Genomic DNA, 21288 nt, shown 5'->3' on the forward strand with positions numbered 1-21288 from the left:
TGAAAAGTTATAAGGGAAAACGTTTTCTTATGTAAAGTATAAAGTAACCTTAACTGTGCCGTGACTGTGGCACCTGAAAGATTTTTTGGAACAATAGATTTATTTAGTAGTTTGTCCTAGTTTCCAATAGCTTACATGTCATAAGATATGCTCTAGGCATGATGAGTGCTTTTTTGCTTTAAGCATTGCTGCTGGTTGGTTCTTTTGTGAGGTTTGGGCCCTATGAAACCAGGCCATGCCATTAATATTTGAAGAAGCCAGCCCAATCGGAGTACTTCTGTCTGTATAACACTAACACTTTCCGAGCCAACTAATTTCAAGGTTTCTAAATTAGACTATGAGCACTGTAAATGAATTTAAATTTAGGATATTGAAATGTTCGATAAACCAGAAGAACCACTACTATAACAAACAGAATTATTCCAACTACATAGTGCGATTTAGCCCTGTTAATGAGGACTCACAGAAGAATAAATCCTCAGTAAGACTCGTCAAACCTTAATACTTCCAAATGGCTTGGGATCGTTTATAATGCATCACTAATTAAGGAGCCCAGAAGCCTTAATTAGAGGAACACGTGTTGGCTCTATTATTTACTTCCAAGAAAGAATATTAACAAAGTGCATTTAGCTTATTGTTCCATACCTCTCTAACAAGAGGGTGCAGCCATCACGAACATACGGATTTATAAGATTTAAGTACATGAATACACTTGACCCCCTTCTTTCTTCAAAATACAAATTAAGAACATTACTTCACAAGAAAATTAACTTTTATTCTAGACGAAATCACAACTGCTGACATCTAAACAATTGGTAACAATAAGAAAATGACTACGAAAACCCCTCCAGTCGTATACCACCCTTCTTGATATGGCATTAAAAATAAGGTGTTAAAGTTGGATATATGCGCAAATATAACTAGACTATCTTTAAATCTCAATTCTAAATGTGACCGCTTGCGTTCAAACTGGCCTGCGTCAGGCCAGCTAGTCATGTATGGATTTAAGAACTATCAGACCATTTAGTAAGTAACCAGCAGTGTGGGATGCAACAGAGTGCTTTCCTGCAATAGAGTACCAAACAACGGTTGTTTTGGTGGGAATACATTGCGGGATTGGGCAAGCCATTAATACAAAACCTTTTTTACTATTGTGTAAAAAGTTGAATATGATATTTTTAAACGTAAACAAGTTAAACTAAAATATTGTTTAACATACTGAATTTTTAGTACCAATTTAACTTGTCATAATTTCATGTAGTCATTGTAGTTTAGTTACCATTTATGAGAACACATTTAAAACTTCCTAAAAATATTCACTTCTTAGTAAAATATCAGTGCGTTTTTAAGAACGTTTAGAGGTTTGAATGTTATTAGTTAATGTATAGTTATTGGACCCTGAGTTATATCTATGTCCCAAGATTGCTTATTTTGTGACTAGGTATGAAAATACAACTGACTGCAACACAACACAGTGGGTATTATTTTTTGAGCAGAAAATGTTAAACTGCACCGGGCAGGGGCTGGGGGGGTAAGGGTGTGTGTATATCCATACCATCTTCTCTATACATGGTGACCATCCATGACTTCTGGATTGGCGTTGGGTACCTTCACCTTTTACTGTCCGTTTGGGGTTTTGACTCAACTTGTGGCAATGGCTTGAGATGGAGATTCTCCAAAGACCTTGCAAGTAGAGATTAGCATCTTTCAGACCGTTTATGTAAATCTCCTCTGAAACGGATGTACTTCAATCCAAGTAACAGCCTTCCATATGTTCATTTAGTGGGTCTCTTATTTCTACCATTGCAGTCTCTCCGTAGAGTGGGGTCACTAGTGTTTTCTTTCTACTCCATTGGTTTGGGCGAGCACTTGCCTTTTTGCCACTGGTCCAGGTTTAAGTTTTTAGGTTTCACAAAGACTGTTATTTGGGTTGCAGTATTTCAAGAATTTCCCAAACCTGTAACAATGGATAATAAAGTACTAATTGCGTGTGTTATGAGCTTGTATTTTAAACAATACAGAGAAGTAGGGACCATATTTGATTCAGGCACCACAAAGGGAGTTTGGGTTGTTGTGTTGGTGTCTTCTGGATCATCTGAGTCTACTGATCTCTGGGAATAAGGTGGATTGATTGCTAACTGAACAACTTTACACTGTATGGCTTCCCCTAAAACGTATTCCTCAGTCATTCTAACGATTCATCCCGATGTAGTGAACTGGTCTGCTTTGTCTCTTACGCCAGTGTTCTACAGTGTGGCCTTTTGGAATAGCGTTAGGGTCATGTGTTAAACCGTGCACCAGGCATGACCCTACTAACGGCCCAAACTTTTTGACTCTAGACTTGCCTGAAAGGACCATGCTACCTAGCTGTGTTAAAGAAGTTAATTAAGGAAGAACGCCCGGATCCCGTTACAGTGAGTAACCTTCCCTTTTAGAATCCACCGTGCATTGTTCAATCCCATCCAGCCCAAATGTGGCTGCCTGTTTGCATTGTTCTGCACTTGCCTGGATGTTGACGGATATGTGTTCCTTGAGTAGACAGGCAGTCAACCCTCTGCAAAGGGTCTCCGTCGTGTTTTTTTTATTATTTTTTTTAAATACCTAAAACATATTGTATAATGCATTGATACTGTTGGCTCCTGGAACTAATCCACTGTTTGGCTGACAGTCTGTGTTTGTGCATTCTGCTACAATTTGTTTCTTAGAATGTGTTTAGCAATTCCACACTTTATTCATGTGGTTACAAAGAACTGAAGTGCCTTTGTCAGACACATGCCCTTCAAACTGCATGTCAGCTGTTGTTGCGACTCTTGAATTTCATCCTCTACATAAAATGATCCTTTATTGGAATTTGGTTTTCCCGTTCGGTGTTGCCATCTGGTGTTAAAGATGGACTACTGCAAGTTCGGCGATAAAAATGCATAATCGATTTTTTGAAGTTCCGTATTATGTGGAAGAAGGCTGATGTGAAATGTTGGGGATTTAAGTATTGTAAGTTAAGGTTTTAAGGTATTGCGGATTGACTTTGTTTCGTATAAAAAGCACAACACGATGCTTGCTCCCTTGCTTTGGAAATGAGCAAAGGAACGGAGCATGCAGTGAGATTTTAGTCTTTTGTTGTACAAAAGGGACGCACATGCTCGGGTGCTGACAAGCTCCGAATTGTTCTCTTTCGTTGGACAAAATCTGCATCTGGCAGTCAAGAAGGCCAAATGTAAAGCAGTCTCGAAGAGACTCACAAAACCACTCCCTTTTTTCCGAGTTGTCGCTGCATTTAATCTCAATATTTTGCATTAAAACTTAATGCAGATGCAGTAAACAAAAGGGGTCGCTCTCGTCAGATTTTGTTGCTGAAGCTTTTAATCAGCACTGTGGTGGTTCAGGCTCGAGAATAGTTTTCTGGTCACTATCTGGGGCTCGAGTCCTAAACAAAGTGTGTGGGGGGTGGTGTGGTGGGGGGGGGGGGAGGAGAGGGCTTCGGCCAGGGCCGGCCTTTGCTGTGGCACCGCCCCAGGCGAAAGAAAATGTTGTGCACACCCCTTTGTCCCCATGATGGCTCGGCCGGCGGCATCAGATGGGTGAGTCCCTAGATAAAAGAAAAGCTCCCGCCCTGTGTGAAGCTTTTCTGTCCTGAGTGACCCATGTAATTCCCAGATCGGCTGCAAAAGACTTGGCACGAGACTGAATGCAGAAACATCCAACCTTGCATACTTTTCAAAAGATGTGCAAATTGGTATATATGTTTTGCAATTTACAGACTTTTTTTAGGGTATTGTGACGAATTAAAACAGCAGAGTCCAACTTCCATTACTAGCACAAAATTATTTCTTAGTGAACCACTATCACAGACACTTTTTAAATTTAAAATTGTGGGCAAATTTGAAACTTTTATTTTGCATAAAAGCAAAGAGCATTTTGGGAACATAAGCATTTCTTAAGTTCTCAAAAGGTTCTTTGCTATTATGCAAAACGCCAGGCTTGGCCAACCTCCTCCCCCCAAGGAGGGCAGCTGTGCCCTATTTCAGTGATAAGCTCCCCTCTCCAACACAGGAGCGGGGAGCTTTTCACTTACATAGGGCACCACCACCACGCCAGCTTGGTTAACCCTTTCAAAGGCTGCGCTGCGCTGTGCTGGCATGGCAGTGGCTCCTTATTAAAGGGAAAAGCTTCCTGCTCCAGCACGGGAGTGGGATGCTTTTCACTTTAATAGAGCGCTGCCACCACGCCAGCTTGGGATAGACTGCCTCGTGCTGTGGTGGCAGTGGCACCCTTTGTAAAAGAAAAGCTGCTCCCCCATGCTAGTGTGGAAGCAGCGCCCAACTGTGTAGGACCTTTTCACCTACGTAGCGCATCACGCCAGCATGGGGGAGGGTTTTATTTTACATAGGATGCCACGGCCGCTGCCGCACCAGCACAAATGAGCTTTTTAAAGGCTCCTCCATGCTGGCTTGGTAGAGGCTATGGTGCCCTCTGTAAATCATATTAGTTTGGTGCCCTGGAGTACTGACCAAGACGCCCATGCCCAAGGCCGGCCCTGGCACAGACGCCTGCATTAGGAAACAAAGGAAGTTTGTATCCTAAAGTTAAATATGCAAATTTCATTCAACATGTCTTTCACAGTTGAAGATGGGGCACAAGACAAATAAGACTTTCCCAAAAGAACAGCTGTTCCTATTACATTGCTGGCTAAGTACCTTTTAGATGTTATGATCCATAACAAAATATGTCCTGTATAGCAGCATGTAAATATTAGACGTTTTACTGTTGCAAGAAAGGTGATTATTGTGGTCTTGGTGCCAAGTGTCTCGCCTCACAGTCGCAGGACCCGGCTCTTACACACGGCTGAGGCGTTGCTCACGTCAAGTGGGTGCAGCAGATTGTTATATATTTTTCAAATTCCTTAAACACATAAGGGAGATGTGGTCTGCCTCACTATCTGCCTCATTCTGCTGAGTGACAAGGTGGAGGAAACTCGAGCAAGATGTGTCCCGGCTTTCTTTCACGTCTGTATATTCTGATCCCCTGCAGCTTCCACGTAACATAACATGAGAGTTGTCGCTGAAGTTTCCATGCTGCACATATTTCTTGCCCATTTGAACATTTACAGATTTCGCAGATGGACGGTTGAGCGTTTGGTATTCTTCTCCATTCTCATTATGTCTGGTTCCCACTTCACAATTTGTTTTCTGTCAAACGCTTGTATGCAGACTGTTTTCAGTTGTTTAATGTAATTTGTGGATAAATGTGGAATAACACATGCTTATATTTTTATATGCATTTGTGTCTTTAACTGTCACAAAAGCCGAATTCTATTCCCTGATCTGGTTGGGAACCAGTTGCAATGCCGTTGTACCCTTATGGAATCCTAGGTGTACTAATTTTATAAAAGTATTTGGAAATAGTTGTCAATACAATTTAGTCTCAGACTTTAACAATACATTCCATTACGGTATATGGGGCACAGACGTGTGTGGTTGCTTTACAGTTTTAGCTCTCTAATGGCAGCTTGCTCTCCATCGTAATTGGGGCTGTAGAGGGCTTTTTCATTGCAGTGTACTGGAATTCAGTGAACTATGGGCTTACGAGGATGTCAAAGTAGTAACTTAATGAATTTCACATTTGCAGAGAAAGTCAAACTTGTAGTTTACTAGGAATGTCAAGTTACCAGGAATGTGAAACTGGAAACTTAATGTGAATGCCATGACATTATTCAGCATGCTGTGCATGACCCATCATTCCATTACCTATCCCAACAAGATTTATTGCGACATGCCATAGCACATCATGACCCGACAATGAGGTAACTGCACCCATGTTGACATGGGGAGACGTGGCTGGATTCTACAGATTAACTGCCAGAAGAGCCCAATCGCAGGCCAACAGGAATCCTAGTTCCCACAGCACAATTAGCATCCACATAAAACTGCTAGAAGGCGTCAAGAAGTTCCATGCAACATGGTCCAGGGACTTGCTCCCAGTCGAGCCACAGACCAGAAGCCACCCTCATTTTAGAGTGCCCGTAGTTCATAATTATATGAACATGAAAGCTTTAAGGACGTTCAGGGTCTTTGCGCAATTGAAAGAGTGTGTTCCTCCTTGCTTCTTTGGGCATCACTTGAATACACCTAGGACGTGCACGAAGGTCCCAAATCCTATGCTTAAGGTGGCACACAGCCTCTGCATACCACCCTTATAATAGAAGGTTTACTTTAATGTGTGCTTTGACTTAGCTTGCTTGTTGTGCATAATTTTACAGCCTTAATACTAGTTTTATTCACATACATCTTTCCAGTTGTATAATTACCAATTCAACACATACAAGGGTAACGCTCGTTCTCTCTTCTCCACCAAGGCCAATCTGATGTGGCTCACTGTTTTTTTTGTTAAACTCTCCTTTTGTGTTTTATTGAATCTTATATATTGCTTTTGCTCAAACGCTGCACAAAGTTAAAACCAGCAGTACACAAATAATGATCAGTAAAGTAAATCGAACATCAATTCTGGTAGCGGACAATCATGGACAGTGAAGATGATTTTTCAGAGGGACTCGAAAGACAGAGTAGACTGTGATAGACCGAAGAGAGAGAGGAACACTGTTCCAATGAAGAGGTGCAAGAAGCTGGAAGGAACGAAAACGGGACTGTGCACAGGTGGGACGGGGAACGGTCAACCTAAACACAGGAGGAGCGCAGAGAACCCGAAGGAGTATAAAAGGACAAAAGAGCAGCAAGATAATCAGGAGTTAGCCCACACACAGATTTAAAGACTAAGCACAGCAAATGAAATGTAAGTTGGGAATGAAAAGGAAACCATCCAAAAGATGCAAGTGATGCTAAGATAGAATTACGGTACGGGGGAAGACAGAGTACATGAACAGAGGAGTGATAGATTGATTTCAAAGGAGCAAGGCGAGAGGATGGAAGACCAAAGAGCGTGACAGAGCAGTAGAAGAGTTGAGAGAAATAAGAGAAGAGATACGTTTGGTGTCCTCAGCACCCCTTCTGCACTCTTTCAATTTCCTACTCGGACACCCCTGTCAGCAAGCTCGGTTTTACCAGAGCCCACTCCACTCACGAGGGGATCCAATATGATTATCTAATCAGTAGTCCCTGCAACTCCCAGGAAATCCTAAGCATGCTCTAATGTCAACACACAGCCACAACATGATTATATTTGACACCACCGCCACACAAGCCTTTGTTCCTTCTTTTGTGTTTTCTTATGGTCAAACAATGAAAACTGTATACTACTGCCAATGACCACTAAACCACACATTTGTGCAGCTCTTACTGCAAACATTGCTTCCCGGAATGATACGTCGAATATTCCATTTTACAGTGCTTGGAAGTAGGTAACCAGTTTTATGAAGCACCACAGAATACTTATGCATTTATCGTACTGTATGCCCAAATGGCTACCAGTAATGTGGCCTTAATGTCTTTTAGGTCTGGTCATTCTCAAATATGGCCTGACAAGTGGACATTAATTGAAAACATTTTTGACATATGTGACAAGTTTGCATGCTATTTGCATGTCTGAATGCAAGTGTATCAAAGCAATCAACTGTAGATCGTGTGAGGGGTGATAAGTAAAAGCTGGATATGAAGTTGTCATGTTTTTCGTTAGACTTTTATTTAAATGAAAATGGTTTTGGAAAATGCCTCTCTGGCCCTACTCTAAAGAGTTTCCCTGCCCAAAAACTAAGTATCTATCTGTGTCAGGATGTCAGTAACTGAAAAGCCGTCCTTGTATCCAAAAGGTCCTATCATGACCCTCACACTAAAACAAAACATTTCAGTGTGAAAGGAAATGTCTTCAACCTGATATTGGCACAAAGTGTTTGCAACTGAAAATTAGAATAGCTTCTATGATATGTTCTCCAAAGTGAAAGACCTTGGATCCAGAGGATGGTGCCCTGCCCCCGGATTCTTAAATGTGATGGTAATGTTCCTGTTGGGCAATACATTCTGTAAAGGTCTTTAACACAAGTTTCTCCTTTATCTAGCAAACGCTGTCCTCCTTAAGTAGGTCTTATAGTTTTGCAACTCACCTGATCTACTCCCATGCCAGGACTCTTTGTGCAATTCCAACTGCCTGGTATACTCCCCTGCCAGGACTTCTCTTGTATTTCAATTGCCTGGTATTCTTTTCTTGTCAGGACTACTTTGTGTTTCACAGCTCCTCTCTACCACCAAAACTGCATATACCGTTCTTGGCTCTGTATATCTTTTTTCTTTAATGTTCGTTCCAACTCTGCCCCACACTCATGCATTTGTATCTTATTGGGGCTTGAATCTGTACTTTGCCTTTTCTGAATTCAAACAATCTTCTTGTAGTTTCTGTATTAACAATTTCATAACATTCAAATTGTTGTTGGTGCGGTAGCCGGAACGCCCCGGGTTCCCCACTTCCTTTGGGTTGACTCACCGGTTCTCTAGTGTCTCCGGTTCTGTTTGCGCATCTGCGGCGTGGCTCTGGCGCTCACTTCCCACTCTGGATTGTGCAGTCGTGCTTCTGGCTTCCTTCGCTGCTCCACGGACACGCGCCTGCATCCCTTCAGGTCCCGATATGGAGAATTTTGCCTCTTTAAGCTGCTGAACGCCAAGGAACTCTCTCCCAGCATCTCCACGGCACATCCTTCTCGCGCACTGCTTTTCTCCTTCTGTCTCGGTGGCCTCCTCTGCTCCACCACACTGGTATGCGTCTCCCGTGCTAGAAAGCCTCTGCATAGGAACCAGTGTCTTCACCTGCATTGCCACTCTCCAGTATTACGGTTGCCATCTTGAAATGTCCCACGCACAGGTGATTCCAGGTCATAGGGTTTGACCTAAAGAATATTGGGGAGAGGTCTTTTTACTTCATATACAAGGGGGAACAAACAGCTGACAACCTAAACATTGAAACAAATAGGGGAGTTCCTTCAATGTAACTTTAAAAGATCCACTAGAATGCCCTCAACGCGCAACTTCACCTAAAGGTCAACCACATCCATCAATTAATACTTGGCATAGTACTCATTTAAGCATGGATGTCAAGCACTTACTGAACCCCACGAAGATCTAATTCTATTTGGCTGTACCTAACTTCTTCTGATTCATCATTGAACACAACCTTACCTTCAAAACCCATATCATGAAGAAAATCCAAACATCCTGGTACCGGCTCTGTTCCTAGAAAAATCAAGATCTTCATCCCTGCTTCAGAACCTCTGAGCCTTTGCCTGGTCATTTCCCACTTGAGCAGGTGCAGTGTTCCCTCAACATACCAACTTCATTCCTGGCCCTTCTGGAAGTTGTCCAACACACTGCAGTCAGTCACATCGTTAGGCAAAGTTTGTATGCAGTACACTTTGGCAACACTACAACAACTCTGACTATAGGTAATGGGAAACTCAACCTTTGGTATAAGCTTGTACTGCACAGTTTGGCAGCGTGTTCAGCAGCCAGGCTTATCTCAAGAGGGTCAGTGTGATCTGTAGTGGAGTTACACAGAGATTCACAGTGACAAGTATTCAAATAAACGCACACAAGGTTTCTTGAATAAACAATTATTAATTTATTTATCAGTCAGTTAGAATAAGCCTTCTTCAGAAAGGAGCAATATAAAAAGCACCACACATCTACTTCAAAACTGTATACTCTAAGTTTCTAAATCAGTAAAGATGCTTTTGGGATGGCCCATAGGCACAACCTACACCCTCGGGGTGCGGGGCACAACCTACACCCTTGTAGCTAAGGTGCGGGGGACATTAATATCTTACTGTTTGTATTTAGAATACTGTTAAAAGTTGGTAAAAGGAAAGGGTTATTAGAACAAACAAGAGACCACAAATATTCTTAATCAGGCAAATAATTTTGAATCCCCCAATAAGAGTCATTCAGTGAAACAGGCTAAGCCAAAGTCAATGGGCAAAAGTCTATATGTGCTGAAGCACATCTTTGCAGGTAAGTAGCAAAGTCTTTGCACAATGTTTTAGAAGTCTTTGAAGAAAAGAAGAATCAAATGTAGGGCCACAAGCTGATTAGGCTTGTGAGTAGTAGAAGATCAAGCAATTCTACAATGAAAGGTAAGTTCTCTCAGACTTTACAGTACCTTTGTATTGAAGAAAAAGTGCAGCACATGACCTCTATTCCTGTGCAGCTCTGCAGATCTCACTGTTCCTGGGCCTCAGTCGTGGGGACAAGAGGGAGGACTTCTGGGGACTCCTGCTCTGCAATGGGATGGTCACCGATCGCAACCGGCAATCTTTCAAACAAGTGGCACTTCGGTGTTTCAGCTCCTCGGGACTACCGCAAATAGCAACACTGCAGTTTCTGGCTGTCTAGATGGACTTTCCTTGCTTCTGGGGTCCTGCACTGCGTTGAGGGGGCTCAGGCTCGGTCAGTCCTGCTTCCTGGGAGTCTGGAGGATCTTCCCGGAGCTCTTGGCTAACTTAAAAGCAATGCACACATTCTGGTGTTCCTCTCCCTGGCTATTTGGTTTCCAGCAGCAACTCTCTGGAAATGCAACCAGCTCCGAGAGAATGTCCAGGTGACTGACTTTGGAGTGGATTGGTCTCATCAACTCAAGGGGACAAGTCCTTCAGGGGCTTCTCTCTTGATACGAATTTGGAGTTTCAGCACAGCAGCAGGGCTTCACCGGGCAAACCAACGGTCCAGGAGTTGCAGCAGGTGTCCTCTTCAAGATCTTCTTCGGTTTCTTCGTCCAGTGGTCGACTCTGCCTTCCAAGCCAAAAGCCTTGTCTTTTATTCAGTTCTCTCCCATTCATTCCAGCCTAGCTGTCAGTCACCCAGCAGGGTGTCTGTCCTTGCCGGACAGTCAGCCAGCCAATCACTACAGAGTGCATTTGGGTCTCCTTGGAGACTAAGCACAGGATGTTTCGGGCACCTCCCTCACTTCCTGCCCACCCCAGACCTCCTGGAGCCACAGGCAGGCTTCACTCCTGAATCCCGCCAAAGGCAAAGCGAACAATGGGACCAAACCTGGTTTGGCGCGCAGAGTAAATCTCAAGAAGGACCTTTCCACAAAGAAATGGCAAAAAAAGACTGGGCCATTTTGACAAAAATGGCACCCTTGGGTGCTAATGTTACATGAGAAGCTAGACAAAGGGAATACTAGGTAATCCCTCCAGCACCCTATTGTAAGGTAGTGTGTGCTGGGTCTAGAAAGTTACCAATGTAAGTAAAGTCAATTTCACCTTGCTGCTCTGGGAAACAGTAGTTTATCCCAGAGAAGGTATTTAAACCTTTGGGAAATCTGAAAGACTTCCCTGTGTCCCTGCAATAAAGGTGCTGTGTGATACAATGTAAACGTTGATGCCTAAGAGTTTGTCAGACTCCACAACCCAACGAAAGAGTTCAAAATCACATTAAAATACATGAGAGAGTGGGGAGAAAAAGGGTCTCACTCTCTCGGGTAAAAACAATCAAGTCCTCAAAATCCAGCAAAGTTGCTGGGGATCTATAAGGTGGAGGGAATTGGCACATTTCTGAGCATTCTCACTAACACTCGTCCCCCCTAGATTAAGGGACAGGAGGATTTAATGCACCTCTGGATGAATCTCCTTACTCCAGTCAGTCATACTTTTTGGAGAGACCATCAGCATTTTGGTGATTACACCATGACATTTGTTCAATGGTAAAATCAAACCCCTGTAGGCTGATTGACAGTCTTAACAATTTAGGATTTTTTCCCCTTCATCTGCATTAACCATCTCAAAGGTTGGTGGCCCGTTTGAATCACAAAAGTAGATCCATACAAGTATGGTGTAAACTTCTTTAAAGACCACAAAATGGTAAAACATTTACGTTCTATGGTTGCCCACCTTGTCTAAGGTTCCTACATTTTCCTACTAATGAAGCAGATTGGGTGTTCCCTGCCTTTCTCATCCAGCTGACTCAGAACTGCACCTATACCTGTATTGGAAGCATCTGTCTGTAAAATAAATGATCTGTTGTAGTCAGGTGCTCTTAAGACTGGAGCTTGACAAAGGGCTTGGTTAAGCCCTTCAAATGTGTCAAGAACCGAGGTCCACATAGATTTAGAATACCTCCGTCCCCAAGTACCAGTCAGAGAAGGTATAACACGCTGACCGATTGTTTGGGTCACAGGTGGCACGAACCGAGAAGACACTTGATCCCCAGGTGCCTGCAAGGAAAAACACAAGGTTATGTATGCAATAGATACAAGGATCTCAAAGGTCTACAGTGATACAGGCACAAGAGCACCTACCCGTGGGGATGACCGGTGACACTTGGTAACCTAAATGTTCCCCCTGAAAGGTGTCGTAGGATATCAGAAAGGAGATGGGAGGGTACCTCTGCTGTGACATGTTCAGGGTCCACTGTGGTTTGGATGATGGCCAGCTGTGTGGTACTGCAGTCAGAGTTCAATTAAGTTCTTAAGTAATCCAAAGTCCTTAAATGCATGCCAAAGCCAAGGGGTAAGAGAAACAGCAATCCAGTAAGAGCAAAATCCAAGGGAGTAGCAGTTCAGGTAATCAGTCCAAAATCGGCACCCAGTCCAAAAACCAGAAACCGAGGTCCAAAATCCAGGAAGTTACACAGGAATACAAGGAGCACCGAGGTAGCCAAACGCCATAGTAAAACAGCTGAGAAGCTCTGAGTATGCAGAAAAGGCGTCTTTTATTTAGCACTTCATGGTCACGTGATCACCCTTTGTTGAACGGGCGGCACGTGAACATTGCTGCCGTCCAGGCAGAATACGCGGGTCACGTGAGCAGCAGGGAAACAAGGCGGCGCTCCAGCACGTCTCTAGCCGCCATGGTAATCCCCAACATGGGCAGGGCCAACATCGCCATGGGTGCCGCAGTGTGCGGAGTTCAGCAAGCCTCTGGATAGAGGCGGGATCAGAGCGTACCCGCGGCCCGCACAGCCGCCGGAAAGGACCGCCGACATGTGGTGGTGCAGCTGGTAAGTGTGCCTCACGATGCATGACAAAATGCCCTAGTACACTCCTAATTCCGCCTGACTACCTTGGGGGATTTGGGTGAGGAGATCACATTCAAGGGAGAAGCTATGGTCCCATAGTTCTCAATGAAGTTCCTATAGTAACCTGTGAGACCTAGAAACGCTCTCACTTGGGTTTGAGTCGTAGGGGTGGCCCAGTCTTGTACAGCTTGTACTTTGCTAGGCAGCGGCCTTATTTCACCTCCTCCTACCTCATGTCCAAGGTAGACCACTTTACTCTGACCAATTTGACATTTACTTGCCTTTATGGTCAAATTGGCCTGCACAAGAGCCTGCAATACATATCCTAAGAGGTCAATATGTTCCTTCCAATATGACATGCAATGTCATCCAAGTAGGCCATGCAGAACCCTCCATCCCATTCAGAACATGATTCACCATCCTCTGGAATGTAGCAGGTGCATTCTTTAGTCTAATAGGCATAACCTTAAACTGGTAGAGGCCTCCTGGGGTTGAAAATGCAGTTTTCTCCTTGGCATGGTCTGTCAGAGCTATTTGAACTGAGTTATTCAATGTGAGCTCTATGGCCTTCCTAGTCTGCTCCTGCTTCCTTTTCCTGCGAGGCCTGGTGGTGCTTGAAACAACTCCAAGAGTTTTTAAGTCATTCCCCAGCAGGACTTTCCCAGGCACCTCACTTTGTACACTGACAGGTATTCCTAGTCATATTGTTGCACTGGATCAGAGCTTGTAGTATTGGAACCATCTGGATAGGGCCACCAGCAAGCTCACTGGGGCCTTTGGGTGCCTTAGCAACATCCTCAGGTTTGAAAAAGATTTCATCCACCACTGTGATGCTTGCCCCAGTGTCTCTAATGGCAGGCGTCGCCTGACCATTTACAAGTACACTGTCCTTGTAGTATTCATTTGTTTTATCTGGTATAGAGTTATACACATTTACATTCTGCTGTTCCCACAGACCCAGGGAAACTAAATAAAGACTGGCAGAGACTCTGATGGGGTCTTCAGCCAATAGTTGAAAGTTTCCACTTTCCATATGTACTTCTCCCTCAGGGATGACTGCTAAGGAGGCATTGTGGACCCCTGAAGGTGTACCCTTGCATCTGGGATCCCCTTTCACATGGTCAGTTGACCCACAAGCGTAACATTTTCCAATTGTTTTGACAAATGGGGGCTTCTGCTGTCCTCCCTCTGGTTTGGCACCAGAGGTTTCACTAGACTGACCTGGTTTCCCAAACGGCTTAGCCTTCTTATGTTTGTGGCCCTCTTTTGGATGGGAGGTTTTAGAATTCTCTTTGTCATCTTTCTTGTGCTGCTTCCCCTCATCCTTTTTGTGAGTGGCCCGAGAATCCTTGTGAGTAGCCCCGTTGGCAATCCACACGTTAGTAGCTTTTGCCAACTTCTTGGGATCAGTCTCTTTTGAGTCAGCCAAGTGCTGTCTCAGCTCAGGAGAGCAGGCATCAAAAATAGATTTAGAAAAACAGATTTCCCATTCCTTCAAAAGAGTTCAACCCAACCATCTAAGTTTTTCAAATCTTCACACACCCAGGTAGCCCAAGTGGTACCATCAGTCTTTTTGAGGGCCCTGAACCTCTTAAGGTACTGGGAAGGTGTTTTCCCAAATGTAGCTATCAAAGCTAGCTTCACATTTTCATACTCCAATCTTTCAAGTTCCCCCACCTCCATTACAGCATCAGTTGCAACCTGGGGGGTGGGGTCGGGAGTCTTAGACAAAAGCCACGGAATGAACTGATTCCCTGTGAAACTCTGAATCCCATAGTTATATTCAAAAGCACCCAACCAATCCAAAACATAATTCTTATAAAAGCAAACATGCCAATTGTGTTAACTAGGTGCTTTTATTAGGTAAAGTGAAGCACAGTATCTTGAGACCCCCAACACATCCAAGATCTCAGGTTCAACTGTTATAACTCAAGCAACAACAAACTCTCCAAGATTCAGTGTTCCAATTAGAACATCATGTCGCATGTTCATTCTAGAATGAACATGGCAAAGCATAGCATGAAACAAGTCATTTATACAACACATCCCCCTCCCCTATTTTACAAAAAATATTTCATGAACACACATTTACGAATTTATCACTTTAAATGAGCAAGAAACAAGTTATCTCAATTTTTTCAACTCTGGACATGTACCAAATTTGCCCACTTTCCAACCCCACAGCATTTCTATAAACCCGCACAACTTTAACAGGGTCCGTATACAGGGGCTCTCCTTTCTTCGAGAGCACAGCCTTTCTTATCCGAACCCAGTTCTCCAATTTTAACCACCGCTCTCTTTTTAGGATTTCTCTCATTGACTTTTTCCACCCATTTTCCTTTACGTACATCCATTCTTTTTTTTACATCTTCCACAACTACATCCGTCTTTCTTCCCTTGCTCAGCCAAGCTGGAACCACCAATGTATTAGCTTTCCGGCCCCTCATGAGTTCAAAAGGGCTCACACCGGTCTCGGAACCGGGAGCCGTCCGCAACGCATACAACCTTTCCCTCATGGCTACTCTCTTATCTAAACCACATGCATTTGCTCCACGGATAGCTTCCTTAATACACCTATTGACCCTTTCGACTACACCATTTCCTTGTGGATAATATAGAGGCGTCCTTTTGTGCCCAATCCCACATTTAACCAGATAATTTGAGCAACTTTCCAGTGAATTGGGGACCATTGTCTGTGAGGATACTACTAGGTAGACCCTCCCTTTCGAATACATTTTCAAGAAATTCTATAATGCGTTGACATGTAACTTCTCTCATGATCTTGAACTCCGTCCATCTTGAGAATGTGTCAACTAGGACAAGAATGAACTTTCCTCTTCCCAACCCCATGTCAACTGGACCCAAAACATCCATTGCTAAATCTTGCCACACTCCCTCAGGTATACTTGTCTTTCCCATGGGCTGAGACACAGCCATCACATTTTTTCCAGATCTAATGCAATCTGTGCATGCACCAACAACCTTTTCAATATCGCGGTCAATACCAGGCCACCACTAATCTGCTTTTATCACTTCTTTCGTTTTACATACCCCTATATGCCCTTGATGAGCAGATTTTATCAGCTTTTCCCTCAGGCACCCAGGAACTACCAATTTGTCCCATCAGAACAATAGCCCCCCTTTCACTGACAGTTCAATTCTTACTTCCCATAATGACCTTTCCTCCCTGGAAAGTAATCTTTTCTCCGGCCACTCGTTTTCCATAAACATCACTATGCGTTTCCACATTTCATTTGATTCTAACACCCAAATCCATTCTTGCTTTTGTATGATACCCTCTGCAGTTACAAAAACCATTTCACTCTCACCACACACATTATTGCTGTCTTCATTTGCCCCATCGTCCAGTTTCTCCCTAGAGGCATGGTCTGCTCGTACGTTTTCTTTCCCTGCAACCTGAACTTGTGGCATTGTAGTCTTGTAACCCAACCGGCAACTCTCCTTGATACCTTGTCAAGACCTTTATTTTCGAAAATTGCCTTGAGGGGCTTATGATCTGTTCTTAAAGTAAAATCCTGACCCCACACAAAATTCTTCTTTTTCTCAATGCCCCAATAGCACGCCAAGGCTTCCTTTTCCAACACAGAATAATTAAGTTCTGCCCCTCTCAACATACGTGAAGCAAGCATTACAACCACCTCTGAGCCATCCACATCTGGTTGCAACATCACTACTCCTATACCAGTATCACTGGCATCAACTGACTGAATAGTTCTTTTCCTTGTATCAAACATTGATAAGGGTTTGGCCATATCTATTTTTCTTTTCATTTCTTCAAACTCTCTCTCACATTCCCTACTCCAAACGAATTCAACTCCTTTCCTTAACAATGCTCTTAAAGAGGTTATACAGTCAGCATAATTCTCAACGAACCTATGATAAAATTCGATAGTACCTAGAAATGACCTCAATTCAGCTTTATTGCTAGGAGATTTTGCCTTAAGAATGGAATCCACCAGATTCCTTTTTGGTTTAAGCCCATGCTCTGATATTTCATGGCCTAGATATTCAACAACCTGTGTCGTAAAGACACATTTTTCACTTCGCAAAGTTATACCTCTCTCCTTAAAAATACTGAGAACCTCATCCAGTCTCCCCTTCAATTGTTCCTCATCCTTACCACATATGAGATCATCATCCTGAAAGCCCCAGACACCTTTGACATCTTTTAACAACTTGTCCATAACCTTTTGGAATACCGAAGATGCCGATATTAAACCAAAAGGCATGCGCCGAAATTGATATATTCCCTCATAAGTAATGAAAGCAGTCAATTTGCGAGATTTAGCATCTAAATTGATTTGATTGTAGGCACTTGCCATATCAAGTTTGGCAAAAAATGTTGCACTTCCAATTCTACTCAACAACTCTCCCATGTTTGGGAGAGGGTGCCGATCTGCCACAACACACCGATTAGTTCCCTTAGATCGATGCACACTCTCAAATCTCCACTACTTTTCTTCACAACTACCACAGGAGAAATCCACTCTACTGCGTTGGCCGGCTCAATAATGCCTTCTTTTTCTAATTTCATCAGTTCCTCATGTACAGCTTTTCGCATAGATAAAGTTAACGGCCTAAGTTTAGATGCAACTGGTTTGCTTCCCTCTTTTACAACAATTTTGTGAACCATTTCTTTTAAGCATCCTACATTACTCCTGAATACTTCTGGATACTTAAATAACAACTCATGTCTTCCAGAATTATTTCTGCACGATCCATGTATATTGGCCACATTAAGTACTTGTTCCTCACTATTAGGGTCTAACTTAATGCATAATCCTCTCTGCTCCTTCCAACCCAGCAATGTTTCTCCCCTTTTTGTGACATACATTTTTCCACAAGTCACTCTGCCCTTAAACTTGAACTTGGCATTACAACATCCCAAAATTTCTATCATATCACCATTGTACCCACCCGGCATTTTATCAGAGGGTAGTAATTGCTCTATAGAACCACCAACTACATTCTCGAACACCACTCTGGACATTAGCGTGATCTTTGAACATGAATCAGCCAACATCTTAACTAAGTGTCCATTCACTTTTACCCAAGCAGAAGGGTGTTCACATTCATCAGACCCCGAGCACTTTACCATGTGAACAGTAACAATTTCATTCTCAGAAATATCACCTTCCTCAGATGTTGCACCATCATATTCTTCAATGAGAAGAGTTCGTTTTCCATTACCAACCCGATAATTTTTGCAACAGCTCTCAAAATGACCCCATTTCTTACAAATGCTGCAATTCACGCGCCTTCCAGGACATATGGGAGACGTGGACAAATGTCGAGCACTACCGCATCTGAAACAGTCTGTCTTCCCTTCTTATGTGACCCTGGGGACTATCTTTCTGGGCGCATCTATTTACCTGTTCACTACCCCCACCTTTGTTTTGTATAGGCTCATATCGTCTATCAGGTTTGAATTTTTGTTTTTTCTTTTCTTTCATGTATGCTCCCTTCTTATCATTCACCTTAAGAACCTCAACAGTTGACATTGACTTATTTTCCTTAACCCCCAATTCGGCTACGCACTGTAAGGTGTGCTCAATCCTTTTTGCAATGCCTATTACCTCCTCTAAATCGGGGTAATCTTTCAACCAAATTTCCTCGCAAATTTTATCATTAGCACAATGTAACATAAACTGGTCCCTTATATGTTCATCTAGACTACCACCAAATTTACAATTAAGAGACAAGTGTCTTAGACCCGTGATGTAATCTTCCACGGGTTCTCCTTCATTTTGGAACCTCATGCCAAAATGATATCTTTCCAAGACAGTACTCGTTTTAGCTTCAAAATGTTTGTCCAACTTTAACAAAGCCACATCAAAATTGTTAGATCCCTCTTCCAAATCCAGTTGAGAAATGTCTGGGAGAGTGTCATATATTCTCTGACCTTCATATCCCAAAAAGTGCATCAGCATTGCCACCTTTCTCTCCATCTACATCCCATTACCACAGGTAGCTTTAACGTAATGTAAAAAACCCTTTTTCCAAGGCGCCCATTTAATCTTGGGCGGGCCTGGGGTGGGCATAAACACTTGGGGACCAGGTACTCCAGAAAGTGCAATATTACAACTTCAATCCGCAGCACTCGGTATTATATATCTGCTGTCGCTCGTCCAGGACCAGAGCAGCCAACTCAAACAATCTCTCCCCTTTCACTGGGTAAACATCTGTTAGCCAAAACTGGGGTTATTCGAATCGGAACACTAGACTGCTGGAAATCTCACCTGTTCCTGTTCTCAGCAGCAATCCCAGAACGCCTTCCTCGGAGGGCCCTAGGCGGGTTCAACACAAAACACGCTTCACCCTGCGGAACTAGATCTCTATTTCGAAAACAGTTTCCACAATGGAATTTGACTGACAGCCGGACACGTGACTCACTAGTTTAGGACAGCAATCCAATGAAGGGCACATACGCGGTTCCTTCCACAACAACTGCCTGATTTCTGGATAAGTGGTGGATCACGTGACAGGCATACGCTTGGACGCGCACTGTGCTGCTGCCTAGCTTGAAATGCCAAGCGGACTGCCGGCAGAGAGGGACTGGGCTCCTACAGGGAGATGTACACGGAGGTGTTACAGCTCCAAGACGCGGCGGCGGCGTCGCCACAAGTCCCGATGAGACTTTTCAATGCGTCTCTCACCTCTCTTCGCTTGTCGGGTCGACACAGCTTCTCTCGTCAGCGGCAATCTTCTCCTCTGCAGAACTGAGTGCGCGGCTGGCAGGACAACACTGGGACATGCAGGGTGCCGGTTCCTCTCCGCAGCTTCACACGCGGTGAGCGTCGTCACTATCCGCCAGCTGGTGTTGGGGGTCTCGATGGGAATTAACGTTATAAAAAAAAAAACAGGGCAGGCTTCACCGGAACATTAAACATTATCCCATCCTCGTCGCCATTCTTATAAAAGCAAACACGCCAACTGTTTTAACTAGGTGCTTTTATTAGGTAAAGTGAAGGACAGTATCTTGAGAACCCCAACACATCCAAGATCTCAGGTTCAACTGTTATAACTGAAGCAACAACAAACTCTCCAAGATTCAGTGTTCCAATTTGAACATCATGTCGCATGTTCATTCTAGAATGAACATGGCAAAGCATAGCATGAAACAAGAGTCATTTATACAACAATAATATTTCACATCATACATACTCACTGCTTCTTTAGGCATGTGCGGTCTCTTTGGACTGGAAGACCTAGAAGACTCTGGTATAGAAACATTTTCAAGAGACAATGTCTTCATTTCAAGAGCATGTTGCATTTCCATTTCCATTAGTTTGATGTCCTGATGTTTGGTTTCAGCTTGGATTTGTAATCTTTTGAACTCTAACTCAAGTCTCATTTTCTCAAGAAACACAAATTCTGGACTCGGTGATGGACCTTGTGGGGTCCCTGTGGATACAGTTTGAGGCAAAAGGGCCCGTTGAGTTAAAGAGGGGCTCTCTTCCTTAGACTTATGAATCTTCAACAATATTAGAGTTAGACTCTGAATTATTATCCTCATTATCATTTTCCTCATTTCCTGGGTTAGTAGGTGTAACGGGCCTCCTACCCAGACTTCGATTATTCAACAATCTTGCAATCAGTTCATTTTTCTTTCTTTTAACAGGAAGATTCCTGATTTTACATATTTCTTTCAGTTGCTCTACTCTTAAAATGATCAGGGCTTCCTGCCTGAAGCTATCCATATCTGGCATGCTACAATTGCTTTTCTAGTGGAGTTTAGCCTTGTGAAGGTTTTTTAGTTGAACAAAAGCAAAGTAAATTCTTAGTGTAACAACTCTACAATATATCCTCACCGCCTGCCACCAGTCATTCATCGAAGAAAGGGTAACATAAAAAATGTTACATGAGAAGCTAGACAAAGGGGATACTAGGTAACCCCTCTAGCACCCTATTGTAAGATAGTGTGTGCTGGGTCTAGAAAGTTACGAATGTAAGTAAAGTAAATTTCACCTTACTGCTCTGGGAAACAGTAGTTTATCCCAGAGAAGGTATTTAAACCTTTGGGAAATCTGAAAGACTTCCCTGTGTCACTGCACTGAAGGTGCTGTGTGACACAATGTAAAAGATGATGCCTGTGGAGTTTGTCAGACTCCACAACCAAAAGAAACACAGAGTTCAAAATAACATTAAAATACACGAGAGAGTGGGGAAAAAGGGTCTCGCTTTCTCCAGATAAAAAAAAAATAAATTCCTCAAAATCCAGCAAAGTTGCTGGGGACTCTAAGGTGGAGGGAATTAACACATTTCTGAGAATTCTCCCCTAACACACCGGACTAAAGAAATACAACTACATCTTCAC

At 43.2% G+C, this 21288-nt stretch overlaps 1 protein-coding gene across 4 annotated transcripts in view; it reads left to right on the forward strand.

Annotated features, from left to right (window-relative positions):
- The window catches only part of ZNF652 (zinc finger protein 652), a 497165-nt gene that overhangs the window by 246412 nt on the left and 229465 nt on the right, over positions 1–21288 (forward strand). The window contains exon 2 of one of the 4 annotated variants that reach the window (XM_069634389.1): positions 2340–2414. The exons of the other annotated variants lie outside the window; for them this stretch is intronic. Within the exon in view, the coding sequence (XP_069490490.1) occupies positions 2340–2414 (75 nt within the window). The remainder of the gene's footprint in view (positions 1–2339; positions 2415–21288) is intronic. 4 annotated transcript variants of the gene reach the window in all.

Source organism: Ambystoma mexicanum, chromosome 13 (genome assembly GCF_040938575.1).
Source record: "Ambystoma mexicanum isolate Mex_15411 chromosome 13, UKY_AmexF1_1, whole genome shotgun sequence".
NCBI lineage: Eukaryota > Metazoa > Chordata > Amphibia > Caudata > Ambystomatidae > Ambystoma > Ambystoma mexicanum.